The 18,535-nt window shown below is 46.4% G+C and overlaps 1 protein-coding gene across 6 annotated transcripts in view; it reads left to right on the top strand.

The window, feature by feature from the left end:
* usp25 (ubiquitin specific peptidase 25) overlaps positions 1–18,264 on the top strand; it is a 31,608-nt gene extending 13,344 nt beyond the window's left edge. For 2 of the 6 annotated variants that reach the window (XM_080850232.1, XM_080850231.1), the window contains 13 exons: positions 415–623; positions 827–897; positions 2,660–2,888; positions 3,246–3,512; positions 4,331–4,470; positions 5,861–6,061; positions 7,828–7,923; positions 9,178–9,356; positions 10,888–10,966; positions 11,270–11,349; positions 11,735–11,858; positions 14,996–15,191; positions 15,377–18,264. In XM_080850232.1, coding sequence (XP_080706358.1) covers positions 415–623; positions 827–897; positions 2,660–2,888; positions 3,246–3,512; positions 4,331–4,470; positions 5,861–6,061; positions 7,828–7,923; positions 9,178–9,356; positions 10,888–10,966; positions 11,270–11,349; positions 11,735–11,858; positions 14,996–15,191; positions 15,377–15,549 — 2,044 coding nt within the window. In that variant the 3' untranslated portion in view covers positions 15,550–18,264. The remainder of the gene's footprint in view (positions 1–414; positions 624–826; positions 898–2,659; positions 2,889–3,245; positions 3,513–4,330; positions 4,471–5,860; positions 6,062–7,827; positions 7,924–9,177; positions 9,357–10,887; positions 10,967–11,269; positions 11,350–11,734; positions 11,859–14,995; positions 15,192–15,376) is intronic. The other 4 variants (XM_080850236.1, XM_080850235.1, XM_080850234.1 and 1 more) reach the window with 3 other exon arrangements.
* Positions 18,265–18,535: the final 271 nt, after the last annotated feature.

Raw genomic sequence — 18,535 nt, 5'->3', positions numbered from 1 at the left:
TGTTTTTATTTCTTTAGTCTATTGTCTTTCTTAACAATCGCAGAAAATCAACTGAACCTTTCAACTGGTTCTCAAACTGATTCTAATAGCATCATGACCTGATACGACATGCACATCTGTGGTCATTTTCGTCTTGGAATGCTAGGATAAGTGTGCGTTCAAAAGCTGAACTTAAGTTCCTTTCTTCAGTTTAACGTTTAACAGTTTTCTACTTCTTTAGTTTCACGTCTATGGGTGTTATTAAGGACAGTTTGACAGCTTTTGATTGCATCAGATTGGAATAAACTTTTGTCACGTAGATTGTTACTTAAACATGCGTTGGTAAGTTTCAAACGTGTTTGGGCCGGGAAGAGAGAACCATAGCGGAACCGCTGAGCTGTTCCTTCTTTCAGCGAGTCCTTTCTTGTGTTGCAGCCCAGCGGAGCAGGGTGCGTCAGGGTCTGTGGAGGGTGCCGCCCCCCCTTCCCAGCAGAAGACCCCCCCCTTCAAGCCCTTTACCCAGTCCTGCCTGCCCCCCAACCTGCCCATGCACCCCGCCCCCCGCCACATCTCAGAAGACGAGCTCAGGGTCCTGGAGGGGTGCCTGCACCGCTGGAGGAGTGAGGTGGAGAATGACACACGAGGTGAGGTTACAGGACACACACACACACACACACACACACACACACGCAGTTTGGGGTACAGTTACAGACACATGCACCCACACGTATACACATGCACACACACACACACGCACGCACACACACACACACACACACACACAACCACACACGTGTTTGATATGGTTTGGGTACTGAAGAGTGGCGTGTTTGTTATTTCTTTACAGATCTTCAGAGCAGTATATCCCGGATCCACAGGACCATTGAGCTCATGTACTCAGACAAAAGCATGATGCAGGTATGACATCATATTTACCTCCCTAGCCTTTCCAATGAGCTTTTAAAACAAGAACTTAACTTGGCTGAAGAATGTGTATTTCACACACTGCAAACCAGAGGTGTGGACTCTAGTCACATGACTTGTACCGGAGTTAGGATCAAGTCATGATTTTGATGGCATCAGCCATAAAAATGACTTGCAGCTCAGTTCTGACTTAAATAAATAACTTTACTCAGGATGACTTGACATATTTCATAGGTAAAAATCAATTATTTATTTATGTAATGAAAAAAGTGATGGATAACGTCAGCCTCATAGAAAAAAGAACACAAAAGCATCCTCTGGTCAGCATACTTCAAAACTGATTTCTTCGGTACCGGCTTAGAAGTTACCGTAACAATGTTCTACTTTTTCTTTAAGGTGCAATTGTTTATTATTTTGAGATCTACGACAACTTTCAATTTTCTATTTTTCTGATATACAAGAAGTGCAGTTTTACAAAACAACTCCTCCTCAACACAAAACTATTAACACTGTCATGCCTAAGCAGCATGCCTGCCTCAAGGTGCCATGTCTAAATGGCCATTGGCCATCAGGGTTTTAGCAGTGCTCCTGTGGAGTGTGTTTTCAGTCACGGCAGCACCATTCTACATCTTCATTGTGCACAAATGACTAACAGGCTTTTGTCCAATTTGATCGCTGTAGATGTGATGCAAGCCGTATGGTTACCCTTGAATTCTATACTGTAAAGGCAACTCACTCACCTCACTCAATCATTCTTTCACACACACACACACACACACACACACCCCACTTCCTCACGCACCTTACTTACCAACTCACGTCAAGTTGCTTTATTTGTATGATGCAGTATTCAGTAGCACTCTGCTTAGAAGCCAAAACCTGTTCAGTATTCACTCCCTTATTAGTATTAGAGAACTTTGTTAGCTTCGGGTTCCTTATTGTTGACCCATTCAGTGTGGAAAGTTTGAACATCTGATGTGTAAAATTGAAAATATGCGGTTAAAGTTAACTTTCTAAGTTCATTTGAACATTGTAAAAGGCATTCAAATTCACTATGGCAAGAGCATGAAATCAGTCGAAGAATGCACAGTTACTTGATTATGACTCAAAACATAAGCTTAAACACTTGGACTCGAAACATAAGGTTAAACACTTGGATTCGAAACATAAGGTTAAACACTTGGATTCGAAACATAAGGTTAACCACTTCGACTTGAAACATAAGCTGAAACATTTGGACTTGAAACATAAGGTTAAACACTTGGACCTGGTAATCTTTCATTTGAGACTTGCTTGGAACCTCTCTGTGTTGACTTGGTACTTCAGTCCGGACTTCGTCAGTAGGACTTATTCAGACTTACTTGTACATGCCAAAATATGGACTTTGTCCCACTTCTGCTGCCATCTTTGTTGTGTCTAGCTATGATTCAGATAATCTACTTATTTTCTAACTTGCAAGGTCTTTGGAGCCCAATAGGGTTATTATAAAAGGTTTTCTTTGTAAATTTGTGTGTTTCTAGACCTCCCATTTATGATGCAATCTTCTACATTTTGTTATTATTTTGAACTGCACACGGACAGAAAAATGCAAAAAGATGCAATAAAGGGCTTGAAACTGAAACAAAAAACACATAGAGAATGCACAGAGATATTAAGAAATATTGAATTGACATTGCTTTCAATAAACACATTTGTTTTTTACACTTAAAAATGCTTAAAGTCAGGATTGTAAGAACTTGTTTGGTGTTTGACCCAGGTGCCGTACCGGCTCCATGCGGTGCTGGTTCATGAGGGCCAGGCCATTGCGGGCCACTACTGGGCCTACATCTTCGACCCGCGCCAGAACGGCTGGATGAAGTACAACGACATCTCCGTCACCAAGTCCTCCTGGGAGGAGCTCATGAGGGACTCCTTCGGAGGCTACCGCAACGCCAGCGCGTACTGCCTCATGTACATCAACGACAAGAAGCGCTTCCTAATAGAGGGTAAGCCGGGGGGAGGAAGTAGGACGATTATCAGGAGGAGGAGGATGATGATGAAGATGTTCTTATTGAGGCACATGGCTGTGAATAATCCCCAGTAATGATATGATGAGACTCGTAGCCTCCTTGTAGTAACTGGAGCATACGACATGATTACATGCGTATCTGTGCCGCAAGTCATGTAGGATAAAAGCATCTGCTGAATGGCAGTGTAGAAGAAAAACATGCTTTGTTGTGTTATGTCACGCTGCACAGGCGCATTCCGGACTTATATAACACAGTTGCGTAACGCATAACTCCGTTCCTATATGGCTTCTATCTGCTCACTGTCCTTCTGTCTCCCCACCCCCACCCCCACAGAGGAGTTTGACGTGGAGACGGGCCTGATGGTGACTGGGCTGGCCAAGCTCCCGGGAGACCTGCAGAACTACGTGAAGGAGGACAACCTGCAGTTTGAGCGCGAGCTAAAGGTCTGGGACATGCTGCAGGCCCGTAAGGCCCATCAGGAGAAGCAGGCTCTGGCCTCCGCCTCCGCCTCCACCACCACCATCGCCACCACCGCCGCACAGCCAGCTGGCACGGGCACAGAATCAGGAGCGGGAGCAGCAACACAAACAGACAATACAGGTGAGTAAGTTAGCACTTTACACACAGGCTGAAGAGGAGGACAGGATAAAAGGAGTGGGAAAGAGGAGAGGACAGAAGCAGACTAGACGAGATGGAGTGGGGCAGAGGACATGCAGAGGAGGAGAGAAGTGGGAGACAGAGGAGAGGAGAGGAGTGGGTGATGGAAAGGAGGAGAGGAATGGGGCAATAGCAGTGCTCAAAGGAAGGCAAATACTTGTTTGTAATCACACACATTCCACTGAGGAAGAGCAAACAAGAACTCTGCTCCAATGCAGGTTAACAGTGACCCCCAGTCCCAATAAAAACACTCCTGTTTCCTGTTCCCTGTTCATTAGTTGTTCATTGGGTTTTAGTGATGAGTCCCTGAGATGAATCCCCTCTGATAATAACATGGATGTGTTGCTCAGAGATGTCGACATGGTGGGGCCGTCAGTCACATACTCAATCACATCTTCTGTCACCACAGTGACCGTGTGTTAAATGACCTGTGATGCACTCTCCAACTGCACTGGTCAGTCACACAGTGACCGCATGACACCGGACTTTACCAGGACCTTTACTTCAGGGCTATTATGAGAGGGTCCAGTGTTGTGCTTATAGGCCGTTGATAGTTCGGGGGATATTTTCTTCCCTTTCTTCCTCCTCTCCCTCATCATCATCTTCCTCATTTCCCTCCCATTCATCATCTTCCTCACCCTCCTCTTCCTCTTTTCCTCCGCCTCATCATCTTCCTCATCCTCCTTTCCCTCCCCCTTATCTTCCTCATCCTCCTCTTCCTCTCTTCCTCCGCTCATCATGTTCCTCTTTCTGTCCTGCAGCCCAGCAGCTGGACCCTGAGTATATGGAGCAGCAGTCTCCCATAGACGACTCTCGGCACTTGAGGGAGGAGACCGAGAGGGCCATCGCTCAAGCAGCCGCAGAGCACGACCCCAAGGGCCCTGAAGTCCTGCTCAACGCGGTAGGAACACACACACACACACACACACACACACACACACACACACACACACACACACACACACACACACACACACCTCTGAGGGAGGGACCAAGAGGTCCATCTGCAAAGCAGACAGTGAGCATAACGCCAAGGGCCCTGAAGTCCTGCTCTGTGAAGTAGGACCATGCCAAACACATACACTCTCCATCTCTCTCTCTCTCTCTGTCACACACACGCACACGCACAAACACACACACACACACACACACACACACACACACACACACACACACAGAGGGCCATCTTCAAAGCTGCCGCCAAGCATGACTCCATGACGCCACTCTCTTGGCCTTACTAGGACACACACACACACACACACACACACACACACACACACACACAGACACACACCTCTAAGGGGGAAACCACTCAGGGCCCATGGTTACTGCGCACATGCCTCGCCCCGTGGATTGAAAGGCTGTCAAGCATCTGTCTGTGGTCACACTGAGCTGTCATGTCATTTCACGTAATCTCCTCCTTATTCCGTCCTACACAGCTTCATTGGGCTTGAGGAGACTTGATTGTTGCCAACTATTTGGTCTCTTTTTGTCCCTACTTTAGTGATTTCACAGTCAGCTTCTGTTGCACACTGTAGTAAAGGGTGGTTAAATCGTGCACGCAACATAGAAATGATGTTTAGCGATCATTGGTTGTTTTGAGAGTTGCATTGCATCAATTGTGCTGTTCTTTAAATCAAAAAGAGCTTAACTATTACATGAATAACTTAAGTAGCTGAACCGAAAAGCCCAAATAATTAAATTCACTGTACTACTGTCTACAATTTCCTATTTATTGAAATTAAATTATGATCTGAGACATATAAAGAAATGATCATATAGTTATTCTTAGGGTACAAGTCTCTCTTTAATTGGTAGATCCTGTAGAAATTGCTTTTCATACTCTGAGGATTTAGTGTTCCTCTGACACGTTTTGGAAAAGCAGCCTTTTGGGTTGTGCTCCGATCCCAATCCCATTTTCCAGTCTTGATGATTAGCTGCTGAATATTAGGCCACTGACCTGGATTTGTGTTTGTCAGCATGGCCCTCCAATGACTCCACACTCACCCTCTCATCTGCTCCCTCTTCTCTCTCTCTCGCTCTCTCTCTCTCTCGCTCTCCCTCGCTCGCGTGCTCTCTCTCGCTCTCCCTTGCTTGCTCGCTCGCTCTCTCTCTCTCTCTCTCTCTCTCTCTCTCTCTCTCTCTCTCTCTTCTATCTCTTTCTCTCTCCCTCTCTCTCTCTCCATCTCTCTCGATCCGAGTTTACACATCTGTTCCCTATTGTTCTTCATACATAACCCTGTCTCCTTCACTCCAGACATTTCTCTCCCTCTCTTTCTCTCTTTCCACAGTCCAGTTCCATCCCTGCTTCCCCGACCCCCCCCTCCCAAGGTCCTGTTCAGGTGCCCCCACCTGCCTCTTGCCCTCAGGCCTCCCCTCTTTCTGAACAGGAAGGTGCAGATCCCCCCTCCACCACCCAGGTAGCAGAGATAGCTATCCCTCAAGTAGGATCCTTCGACATTGAGACAGAGGAGGGGGGGTACGATGACGAGGTAGCACCCCCACCACCCCCACCGCTCTCTTGTTTTCCCCCATAGACATACATATATACTGGGCTGTATATATATCTATGGTTTTCCCTACCTTTGCCTGTCGGATGATGCCTCTAAGGTGGCCTGTGACCTTTGCCCTTTTGCTTGCACCCGGGGAGTCTGGGATCTTTCAGCTGATCCACAGACGTGAGCTTCTTGTGCTTCTGTACTAGACGTGAATGGGATGTGCATCAAAGCTAAACTGTATGAGGAAGGTGTGGTCAAGTGACTGGGGCAGAGCATGGGCAGATCGGACTGAAGGAGTACTTTGTTCTTGATCTTGTTTAGCTTGTTGTTGTTGTTGTTGTTGTTGTTGTTATTGATGTTGCTGTTGGTGTGCAGGTTTTTGCCAAGTGAAATGATTTGTTTTTGACTGTCCTTAAGATTGCTTTGAGCTTTTTGTCTTGTTGGTCAGCAGAAGTGGGAGTATAAGCCTGAATGTCTGCGTAGGCAGGAAGTTGGTGTGTAGAGTCTGTAGTGTGGCTGCATAGCTCTGCATCGTCTGAGTGTGTAAACATGTTCTTTCGCCTCAACCTACCACACATCACAAAGTAACAGGAAGGACCCAGCCTGACCCTGCTCCATCTTGGGGTCATTACCCAGAATCCTGTTCAGTCCAGGGGTTGCACAGAGTGCTCAAGCAGTAACATCAACTCTCGAGGTTCTACATTAACATTGAGTACTTGTTAATCACATGGCGCTGGATCTCACGCAAACCCACGTCAAGTTAGAGCCCTTGGTTAACAGGAGGAAGGATGCCCACAGCAGAAAAGGGTCCATCAATTGGTTGAAAGTAATTTGATAAAATCAGAAAATGTAAATATTATTTCACAAATGTCATTGTGATCAAATAAATGTGCAACCATTGTGAGTTTGTTGACCGATTTCCCAAGAATGGCTTTAACATGGAGTCCGTCTTATAATAGACTAGGCTAACTACACTGATTCGGCTAAACAAATTAATGTTGTTAAAAATAGGATGCAAACAGATATGACTAATCTCGGCTGTGCTTACTAGTGATGACCAGGTTTCACAGAATTTACAAAAAACAAACAGCCTGTCACATGTAAAAGTTACTGCAGAATGTTGGTAAAATATAGCATTTACATATTGTCAGTATCATCTATATTTCACCATTGCGTAAGGTAAGACCAAGTGTCATAACACAGCATTCATTTTATGCTTTGCCCTAAACACAAACCCTAACCCCACCATAGTGGCATAGTCTCTTAATTGAAGCAAGACACCTCCCGCATGAAGTCCACCCCCATCCTTCCGGGCACTTGAGGTTTTTCAGGGTACAAGCACTCGATCAGTAACATGATGCACGTGTGTGCAACCACTTACCCCTAGTTCACTTCACTGCTATGAAGTGCCAGCATGTGAATGATTTCTTAACAGAATCCTGGGGTTGGGTTCAGTGTTCTACACACCAGGTTTGTGAAGGATTCCTAAACAGAATCCTGGGTTGGGTTCAGTGTTCTATGAAGCACCAGCTTTGTGAATGACTTGTGAACTGATGCACTGGATTGGATGTGTATGTCTGCGTGCAAGTTTGTTGTCAGAGGAATGAGCGGCAGCTGTGTGTCCTGTGTGGGTGTGTTGATGCCTGCTAAGAAATGGACAATTCTCACCAAAAGATGAACATATGACCACATAGACAGCAGTGTGTGTTGGCTAGCCAGTGATGCAGTGACTGCAGCGATGTGCTTCCATTCCTGGACAGGCGTTGATGACCCCGGGTATGCAGGGTGTTATTATGGCCGTTGGCATAACCAGGAAAATATATGACAAGTACGGCCCAGAAACGGCCTTCTTTAAGGTACTCCCCTCTCCCTCAGTAATCTCCCGCATGTCAGGTTCTCTCCATCACATACTGCATGCCCTCACTGTGTCTGTCTGTCTGTCTCTCTAGCTGTCTGTCTGTCTGTCTGTCTGTCTGTCTGTCTGTCTGTCTGTCTGTCTGTCTGTCTGTCTGTCTGTCTGCCACTCTAGCTGTCTGTCTGTCTGTCTGTCTGTCTTTCTGTCTCTCTGTCTGTCTCTCTGTCTGTCTCTCTGTCTCTCTATCTGTCTCTGTTTTTGTGTGCGTGTCTACTTGTGTTTGGATCATTATAATTACTTGCGCCATACATTTATCAAACTTGATTCCGTCAATTTAGTTTTTTCTACTCCAGGCCCTATTATTTTGTCTGTCAATGTAATTGAATGGAAAGTTAGACCCTAACATAAATTGAAGCAGTACTCTTCTTTCAGCTAAAAGTAATTGGCATTTTAAGCGGCACAAAACTAGTTTGTCATAAGCAATTATTCAAATGAGTCTGTTATGTTGTGTCTGCCTGACCTTTTTTGTTTGAAGCTTTTTAAAATGTGTCTCTGCAATTCTCAAACAAGTTTTACAAAGACACATGATTTCTGTTTTTAATTGAAATGTCTATATTGCCTTTATGGTTGACAAGGTTCATCTGGCATCTTGCATGAATCACTGAGGTTTTTTTTCCTTCCTGTTTATGATCAGTTGTGCTTGCTGTTCAAATGAGTAACAAACTTGCAGTAAGTGTATCTGTAGAGTTAAACAGTGTGCTTCTGAACTGGCCACAGTGTGCTTTATAGTACACTTCTGAATGGTGCGTTTGAAGGGTCCTTTGCTGTTAGAAAGTACTTGAGCTTGTGTGTGAAGCGATCAGATCCGGTTGTGCTGTGTCACGTTCATTGCATCAATGCATAAATGCTACATTTAGCTAAATGCACTTGGGGCTGGTGATTTTGAAAAGTCCTTAAGTGTGATCTGTGTGAGTGTGGGCTTGCCCTGAATCTCACGCTCTGTGTTCAAATCCGTAATCACGTGCTAGCCCTACAGGCACAGAGCTCTGGCTGCAACTCATGTGTGGATATTGGCACGCGTGTTTGTGTATACTTCTGTGTCTGTGTATGTTGAGCACTGTGTGTAACGTGGCGCTGTGGTTTCCGTGTGGTGTGGCAGGCCATTGAGGTGGAGTATGGACGTCTGCATGTTGCATGTTGTGTATGTTGAGCTCTGTGTTTAACGTGGCGCTGTGGTTTCCGTGTGGTGTGGCAGGCCATTGAGGTGGAGTACGGACGTCTGCTGAGGCTGGCCCAGGAGGACACGCCGCCGGAGCGAGACCACCGCCTGCAGCACGTCATTGTCTACTTCATCCAGAACGAGGCTCCGCAGAAAATTCTGGAGAGGACGCTGTTGGCGCAGTTCGCCGATCGCAACCTGGGCTTCGAAGAAAGGTAGTACACACAATCCTTCAGTCTGTACGAACGGTAGTAACCACAATCCTTCAGTCTGTATGAACGGTAGTACCCTCAATCCTTCACTCTGTACGAACGGTTGTACCCACAATCCTTCAGTCTGTACGACGCTATGTTCCATTTTCCCTACCTACCGTACCTATACTTATACGCAGTACACAGTACACACTCACTAGGTACGCAGATTCTCAGCAGGTGCGTGCTGTTTCAAATCTAATACTCCGTGGTGCACTTACCGGAAATTACGATCGCGACAAGCCCCGCGTTCGTCTTTTTCGAGCTGAGCGGCTCTGCCTGGGTCCGCCTCTTCCGCTACGTTGACAAGATGGCGGCCGTTGAGTGTGGAAAGTGTACCCTGGTTCCACACTCAGCGTTTTGACCGTTATGAGTACAGATACGGGTCCTTTGGGTATACTTCTTTTCGACGCGGAAATCGGAAAACGGAACACCCTACATACTCACACTAAGGATGGTAGGTACGGAGGGTATGGACAACGGAACAGAGCGCGAGTGTCGGAGGGCTCTCTCTTTACCGTGTGGGATCCAGGGTGAGGTGAGCCCTTGGGCCACTCCTTCCCAGGGTTCCCCTGAGGGTTTTCTACACTAATGTGTCATTACTGGTGAATAAATGTCTATTTTTCTCTGGATCTGCTGCTGCTCCCATCTGCTGCAGATTAGCGTAAGGTCAGGATCAGAGCTGGGACTATTATTTGTATGGAGAGTATTTACTACCAGTGGAAAACCTTTTGATAAATTAGCTTTTTGTATAACTTGCTGTAATGGTTCAGTGTGATATCATTTAGACACTCTCAACATCCCTTTTCATTTAGTGAAATAGTTGTAATTTTTTTGGCATTTGTCGGTTTCCTTTAAAAAGAGGCAAGTCAAGTCTCAAGTTTGTGTTGTTTTGTTTCTCTCTCTTTCCTTGAGTGCATAATCCATCCCCATAAGAGCGGTCCCTCTCGTGTCATGGAGGGATAATTAGATTTCTATGTGCAAGCAGCGATCTTGAGCGGGAGCTTAGGAGAGAAGAGAAGAGAAGACCCTCTATTTACTTTACTTTCATTTCCTTTTCCTGCACCAACAAAGTAGGATTCATTGGCCTGCATACTGCCCTGGGCCGCATCACCCAGACTGCCTCTCTCTCTCCCTCTGTCTCTCTCTCTTTCTCTCTCTTTCCCTTTCTCTCTCTCTCTCTCTCTCTCTCTCTCTCTCTCTCTCTCTCTCTCTCTCTCTCTCTCTCTCTCTCTCTCTCTCTCTCCTCCTTTTTGATGATCAATATTTTGGTTTATTTGAGTTGAGCATCCTCAGACAGTGTCCCAGAACACGCGCATCTCTCTAATTACCTGAGCATCCCGTTCACTCTGTTTGGCTGTTGTGCATATTGTGTATCTGTCAAACAGGAGGAGGAGCAGGCGGGCAAAGGGCAGCGTCAAATACCACAGGACCTAACAGAGTTGGGTCTGTCTCTCGTCTCTATAATAACGTGTGTGTTTGTCCCTCTTCTCAGGTGTAAGAGCGTTATGAAGGTGGCCTGTGCCAAGCTGCATCTGATTACACCTCAGGAAGTCAACATGGAGGAGTATGAGGTAGATTTGTGCTGCCATTCATTGGTGCCCACATAGCCACTAAGGCTGGCCCACAACGTGTGTGTGTGTGTGTGTGTGTGTGTGTGTGTGTGTGTGTGTGTGTGTGTGTGTGTGTGTGTGTGTGTGTGTGTGTGTGTGTGTGTGTGTGTGTGTGTGTGTGTGTGTGTGTGTGTGTGTGCGTTTTATGTCTGCTTGATTATTTCTTGTAAGATGAGCTAAGCTGGTTTTTTCATTGTGTGTAGATCACAGTAGCATCTGTTTTTGATAAAGACTACAGACTGTGACTTCTTCTTTCTGGAATAGATGTGGCACCGGGAGTATCAGAAGTTTCGGGAGACAACAACATATCTGATGATTGGCCTGGAACTCTACAAGAAGGAAAAGTAAGGCTATTTGAGGTCACCAAGAACTTCTCAGATGCAGTGTTTTGCCGATTTTGTCCTCCATTACCACTAGATGGCAGCATATAGTAATGGCACATCCATTGAGTACACACAACTTTTGTGGTTAGTATTTGGTCAGTTTGCCGCATAGGATACCTGATATTAATATTGAACTTCTGTGGCAATTGATTTTCTTAAACAATGTTACACTGTGTTACTCTACCTTATCTAATACGTTTTAGAAGTTCTTAATAGGAATAGGAATTTCACATGTTATGGGTTCTATCTGCAGTGTCTTTGAATTGAGGTTTTACAGTTTAAAAATAATAATGTTATTGAAATAAATAAGTATAAACAAATATTGAGTTTTTCTGATGTCTTCCAGCTACGTGGAGGCCCAAGTGTATCTCATCTACTCGTACCAGTTCAACAGGGAGCTTCTGTCGAAAGGTCAATACCGGGGTCACGATGAAAAGCTTATTGCCCACTACCGCCGGGAGTGTCTGCTGGTGAGTGCGTGTTGGTTTCTACCCCCAGGAAATGTAGTTAAATCTCCACTAGTTTAACTGGCTCACTTATTTCAGTCTCTAAATGTGGTCAGTGTATTTGGCAGAAAATTACATAGCCTTATACATTGATTGCTTTGATGCCATCACATAACCATCGCATAACTGGGGACTCAATCAACATGCTAGTCCAAATATAGAGACAATGACTGCCTCTTTAGATTTACATTTGAAGCGTGAGTGTGTTTGTCTGTGTTTCTGTGTATATTAACACAAAACATATGTGCAGTAAGAGATATCTTGTATCTTCCTGTCTCAACTTGATATTTAAGGCACTTGTATGTCACTTTGATATTTTAAGATTCTATGCCTCACCCTGATATTTAAGGGACATGTTACCTCAGCTGGATATATAGGGAGCGCTCTCATATCAGTGCAAGCCACAGTGTCTGTTTCTGCTCAAAGTTTGGAAACATCTCCAACCTTAATCTGTGCTACAGCTCGAGAGTCAGTGCCAGCTCCAGAGCGTGCCTCGGCTAGTCAGATAGCTTAGTTTAGATGGCTCAGTTTATTTATATTTTGCAGATAACAAAATAGACCTGGACCCACTAGAAAACTAGATGCAACACTCCCTTTTAACAGGGAGAATCCTTGAGCAGGACCCGGCTCGTAAAGGAGGGGCCATCCGCCCGAGGGAAGCAGTGGGCTTCTGTTGGCTGTAGCATGCCTGTGCCTGTGCCTGTGCCTGTGCCTGTGGCTGTGGCTGTGGCTGTGGCTGTGGCTGTGGCTGTGGCTCTGTTCACTGGCTCATGGGCCTGGGCCAGCCTGTCTCTCCTCCCTGCCTACCCCTCCTGCCTGCCTTCCTCTACTACCTTCCTCTACTACCCCTCCTGCCTGCCTTCCTCTACTACCTTCCTCTACTACCCCTCCTGCCTGCCTGCCTCTACTACCTTCCTCTACTACCCCTCCTGCCTGCCTTCCTCTACTACCTTCCTCTACTACCCCTCCTGCCTGCCTGCCTCTGCTGCCTGCCTCTACTACCCCTCCTGCCTGCCTGCCTCTGCTGCCTGCCTCTACTACCCCTCCTGCTTGCCTTCCTCTACTACCTTCCTCTACTACCCCTCCTGCCTGCCTGCCTCTACTACCTTCCTCTACTACCCCTCCTGCCTGCCTTCCTCTACTACCTTCCTCTACTACCCCTCCTGCCTGCCTGCCTCTGCTGCCTGCCTCTACTACCCCTCCTGCTTGCCTTCCTCTACTACCTTCCTCTACTACCTTCCTCTACTACCCCTCCTGCCTGCCTTCCTCTACTACCTTCCTCTACTACCTTCCTCTACTACCCCTCCTGCCTGCCTTCCTCTACTACCTTCCTCTACTACCTTCCTCTACTACCCCTCCTGCCTGCCTTCCTCTACTACCTTCCTCTACTACCTTCCTCTACTACCCCTCCTGCCTGCCTGCCTCTGCTGCCTGCCTCTACTACCCCTCCTGCCTGCCTGCCTCTACTACCTTCCTCTACTACCCCTCCTGCCTGCCTGCCTCTACTACCCCTCCTGCCTCTGCTGCCTTCCTCTACTACCCCTCCTGTCTGCCTGCCTCTGCTGCCTTCCTCTACTACCTCTCCTGCCTGCCTGCCTCTGCTACCCTCCTGCCTGCCAGGGCTCCCGTTCCCAGTAACCCTACACCAGCACTGTGCACCTAATGTAATCACTGGAGCTGGAGAAGGAAGCCGGCAGAGCGGCACGGTGCAGCGCGGCTGTGCCGGCCAGCGAGTGTAAACACATTACACAGAAAGAGAGAGAGAGAGAGGAAGAGAGAGAGAAACCGACAGAGCCCTGTCCTCGTTTAACCTCGGCCATTTTAGAAGCCAAACAGGCAGGCAGGCAGTGCTGGAGAGAGAGTGAAGGGGACTCGCTAGAGAGGTAGAGAGAGGGGGAGAGAGAGGGAGAGGGGAAGAGAGAGAGGGGAAGAAAGAGAGGGGAAGAGAGAGAGGGGGAGATAGAGAGGGGGAGATGAGAGGGAGAGGGGAGAGGGACAGAGGAAGAAAGAGGTAGAGGGAGAGAGACAGATGGAGAGGGAAAGAGAGAGGGAGAAGGAAAGAAGGAGAAAATTAGACTGAGAGGCTAGAAGACTACTGCACAGTTTATCCTGTAGCTCGCCCCCTAATTGAGAATACTGCTAACATTGACATAGCTAATGTACTGTGATGTTGTTGTGGATTTTGAGCTGGTCTTTAAATGCGGCATGGATTTGAGGTAGCCCACTCCTTGTGTTTTCTCGCTCTCTCTCTCTCTCTCTCTCTCTCTCTCTCTCTCTTCTCTCTCTCTCTCTCTCACTCTCTCTCTTTATCTCACTCCCTCTCTCTGCCTTTTTACCCTTCATTATCTCTCTCTATATCCCCCTCTCTTTTTTGTATCTTTCTCTTTTTCCCCCCCCTCACACTCTTCACTACCCTCTCTCTGTATTTTCCCCTTCTGTCCCTCCCTCCCTCTGTCTCTCGGCGCTGCAGCAGCAGCAGCAGCAGGACAGAAAGGGGTCAGTGAGTTCCTTCTGAGTTGCCTGGCTATCCCAGCCAAGAGCTGGGGCTGCCTGAGTGATCATGTCTGCATCCGCGGCACCGTTAGCATTAGCGTGAGCGCAAGCGTCGGTGCGAGCGTCAGTGCGAGCGTCAGCGCCCCAGTCCCACTCTCAGCGCGCTCCCCTCGGCTGCACCTTCCTCGCACAGAGGACACTTTGTGTGCGGGCCAACTTAGCCCGACTGGGAATACTGATCACAGGCCGGCCCAGCTGTTCCTTTTAAACTGATGTTAGGCATTCATCGGTCCTTTTATACTCTGTGTGTGTCTGTGTGGGGGTGGGTATGTGTGTGACTGTTTCAGAAACAATATGTGCACACTCACTTGTGTTCGTGTGTGTGTGTGTGTGTGTGTGTTTTTTTCCCTCTGTTTCTCTCTATCTTCCTTGTTTTTTTTCTCTCTTCTCTGTCTCTCTTTCGCCCTCTCCCTCTCTCTTTCTGTGTGTGTGTGTGTGTGTGTGTGTGTGTGTGTGTGTGTGTGTGTGTGTGTGTGTGTGTGTGTGTGTGTGTGTGTGTGTGTGTGTGTGTGTGTGTGTGTGTGTGTGTGTGTGTGTGTGTGTGTCAGAAACTGAACGAGCACGCCGCGAGCCTGTTTGAGTGTGGCGAGGAGCCGGAGGTGGTGTCGGGCCTGAGCATCATGAACGAGCTGGTGGTGCCCTGCATCCCTCTGCTTCTGCTGGACGATATGGAAGAGAAAGACCTCATCGCCGTGGAGGACGTCCGTAACCGCTGGTGCTCCTACCTGGGCCAGGAGATGGAACGTATGTGCCCCTTCTTAGCCTTGATCTTTGTTTCCTCGCTTTCTTTTGAGTGTGTGTGTTCGAAAGAAAGAAATCACATAGCATTTTAGTATGCACGCACACACACTTTCTCCCTCTCTCATACACACACACACACGCACACACACACACACGTGCTGACTGAATTTTGTTCTCCTCTCCCACAGCGAATCTGCAGGAGAAACTGACAGACTTCCTGCCCAAGCTCCTGGACTGTTCCACGGAGATCAAGAGCTTCCTGGACCCGCCCAAGCTGGGCGCCTACTCCACGCAGGAGCTGTGCGAGCGCTTCGGCCGCGTCATGGCCGCCCTAAGTCGCATCCCTGCCGACGGCAGATGAACCCTTCGCCCAGCACGCACACACACACACACACACACACACACACACACACACACACACACACACGCACACATAGACGCACACAAAGACGCACACACACGCGCACACACACGCACACACACGCACACACACGCACACTCAGACTCGGGCCTTCGCTTCGGCCACGTCATATGGCCTCCCTGAGACACATCCCTGCAGATGAAACCCCAACCCTGGCCCCCCAACACTCACACACTCACACTCACACTCACACTCACACTCACACACTCACACTCACACACTCACACTCACACTCACACTCTCACACTCACACACTCACACTCACACTCACACTCACACTCACACTCACACTCACAATCAAACACACACACACACACCCTCAAACCCAGGCCTTCTTCAAACCAGGGGTTTGTCTAGCTGTTACTCCTTTTGTTTGTTTTTATTTTGCTGCTATAGGTTTAATCATATTCATCATCAGCATTATTATTAATATTATTATTGGGATTATGTTCCACAACAATGCCACAGAGAGTGAGTGGTGATTATATTGAGAGAAAATGAGAGGTGCATAGCTGCACCAGCTATGTTAGACAAGGACTGTGTGTGTGTGTGTGTGTGTGTGTGTGTGTGTGTGTGAGGCACAAATGCAGTTGTGTGTGAGAGGGGTACAAGCATGAAGGACATGTACAGTTGTATGTAAATGTTTGAATGAATGCCCCTGGGCTAAATCTGTATTTTGTTGATTTTTGAAGTGAAAAGAAGTAAATATAAGCCCTGCAGCAAAGGGACACTTCAAATTGAAAATTTCTTTAAATGTTTCTGCACTGTTACTTTTTATTTTATTATGTTCAAAATAGAAAAACGTTTGACAGTAATTATGGTATGCTGCACCTGTTTGCCACCCTTCCACTTTAAAGTCTCAGAACATTACATTAACCTTATTTAAATATTAGCAGAACATTCACTTGTTAAGCCTTATTTGCCTCCTTTGTATGTCGCTTTGGATAAAAGAATCTGCTAAATGTAAATGTTATTTAACTCATTAGGACTAAAGCAGGTCAGGAGTTCTCGTTCGAAATGGTCAGCTCATGACGGTTTCAGAAGCTCATGAATTCTCTGACTGTTGCCACAACATTTCAGGACTCAACAAACATGGCAACAGACAGATCTGATGCCCAAAAAGTAGCAGATGGTTTTTAAAAAAAAAAAGATATCAAATTTCCAGTGACTGAAATGTTATTAAGAAATGGCTGTTAAGGGGTAGGTGTGGAAGTCAAGATGAGATCTTGGAAAAAAAAAGAACGCTTTCAAATACAACTGCGTGTCCGCTGCCCGACCAAAGCCAGCCAAACCCACATATGACTTAAGACCTGCAGGAAGATTTATCTGATGCAGGTCGGTCGGTCCACCATTCCACTGTGCAGTGCTGCTTGCACAGACATTGTCTTCCTGGAAGGGCCATCAGAGTGAAACTTTAACAATGACCCAATCATAAATGTTTCTATGCAGTAGGCAATATATGTTAGGCATAGTGAAATAAATACACCAGGGTCCTTTTGGAAATACGTGCCGTGATCAGATGTTTCAGAAGTTAAACTGGTGTTATTTGGCCACAATCTCCACAGGTGTTTTGGATAAAGAAGGAGCAGCATTTGATGAAAAGAACCCCTTGACAGATGTTAAGCATTTTGGTAGGCCTATTCTTTTTAGGGATATTCTATCAGCCAGTGGCACAGGAAACATTCAACGGAAGGAAAGAATTGATTCCTGTAGTTATCAGCAAATTCAGACCGCTGTCTAATATCATGTGCATGCAAGACACTCTACATGTCTCTCAACTTGAAGTGATCTGCAAGGAAGGGGGGAAAATCATGAATCAAGATTAGAGACTTCACAAAAAGCAGTTGCTAGCTGTGATATTTGCCAAAGGGATGCTAGTACCCACTGACTTAGAAGGGTGCCCAAACTTTAGCATTGGCCACAATTACTGTTAGATTGTTTATCTTTTTTATGTTCGTAACTTCAGAAGTAACACAGCATTGCAGTTTGAGTACAAGAGGAAATAGTTTAATGTTTATTTGCTGCATGGTGTTCTATTTACTTCACTTTAAAAAATAAGCAAAACATAGCATTTCCACAGGTGGTGCCAACACTTTCACACGCAACTTGTGTGTGAAGGTGTGTGGGATAGAAAGTACATGCTTGTGGCGTGCATGTTTTTCTGACAGAGGAGATGCGCGAGAAAGTGTGTGTGTGTGTGTGTGTGTGAGTGAGTGTGAGAGAGAGAGAGAGACAGAGCGAGGAAGAGAGAGGGTACAACCCCATTGAGTGTGTGTGTGTGTGTTGTGGTTAACCCTCTTCATCATCTGCCCTTTTCTCAGTCGCCCCGTTCCTTGATAAAAAGGAAAAGAATAACCTGCTGCTCCGCCACCTCTTTCTTACAGTATTACAACTTTTTTGTGTTTTGTTTTCTAAAGGACGTGTTGATAAACAGAGGAAACATTGATATTGCTCAATGGCTTTAATTATGTTGAGTGGGTCTTTGAACTTGAGGACTGCGACTGAAAAACAAAAAAGAGATTTTTTTAGACACTCTGTGGCTTGTTAATAAACTGAGAGAATGAAGATTTATTTATGGTCCTTTTAGGCCAAACACATGTGTACTGTACCACATGTCTATTTTGATTAAATAAATATTCATTGCAGCAACATGGACCTGCGTTGTGACTCCAATTTCAGCTGCCGCCTGTCTTCCTCACTGCATCAAAGTGGAGTTCACGTCATTTGTCTGCTTAAGTTTAATAGATCATCATAGGCTACTTAAATGCATGGACCACATTCCAACAGGAACACGCCATAGGGAGTGAACGAATATTCGAGATTTATGCTAAAGATGTGTTTTTTAATGTTAATCACAAGAGACATTACATTTAAATGACAGTTCACACCTAGCCTAGATATAAACTGCTTCGAATACTGAGAAGCC

This window comes from Sprattus sprattus, assembly GCF_963457725.1.
Source record: "Sprattus sprattus genome assembly, chromosome: 1".
NCBI lineage: Eukaryota > Metazoa > Chordata > Actinopteri > Clupeiformes > Clupeidae > Sprattus > Sprattus sprattus.
The sequence above is the reverse complement of the archived record's forward strand: the minus strand, read 5'-3'. Positions and strand labels throughout refer to the sequence as shown.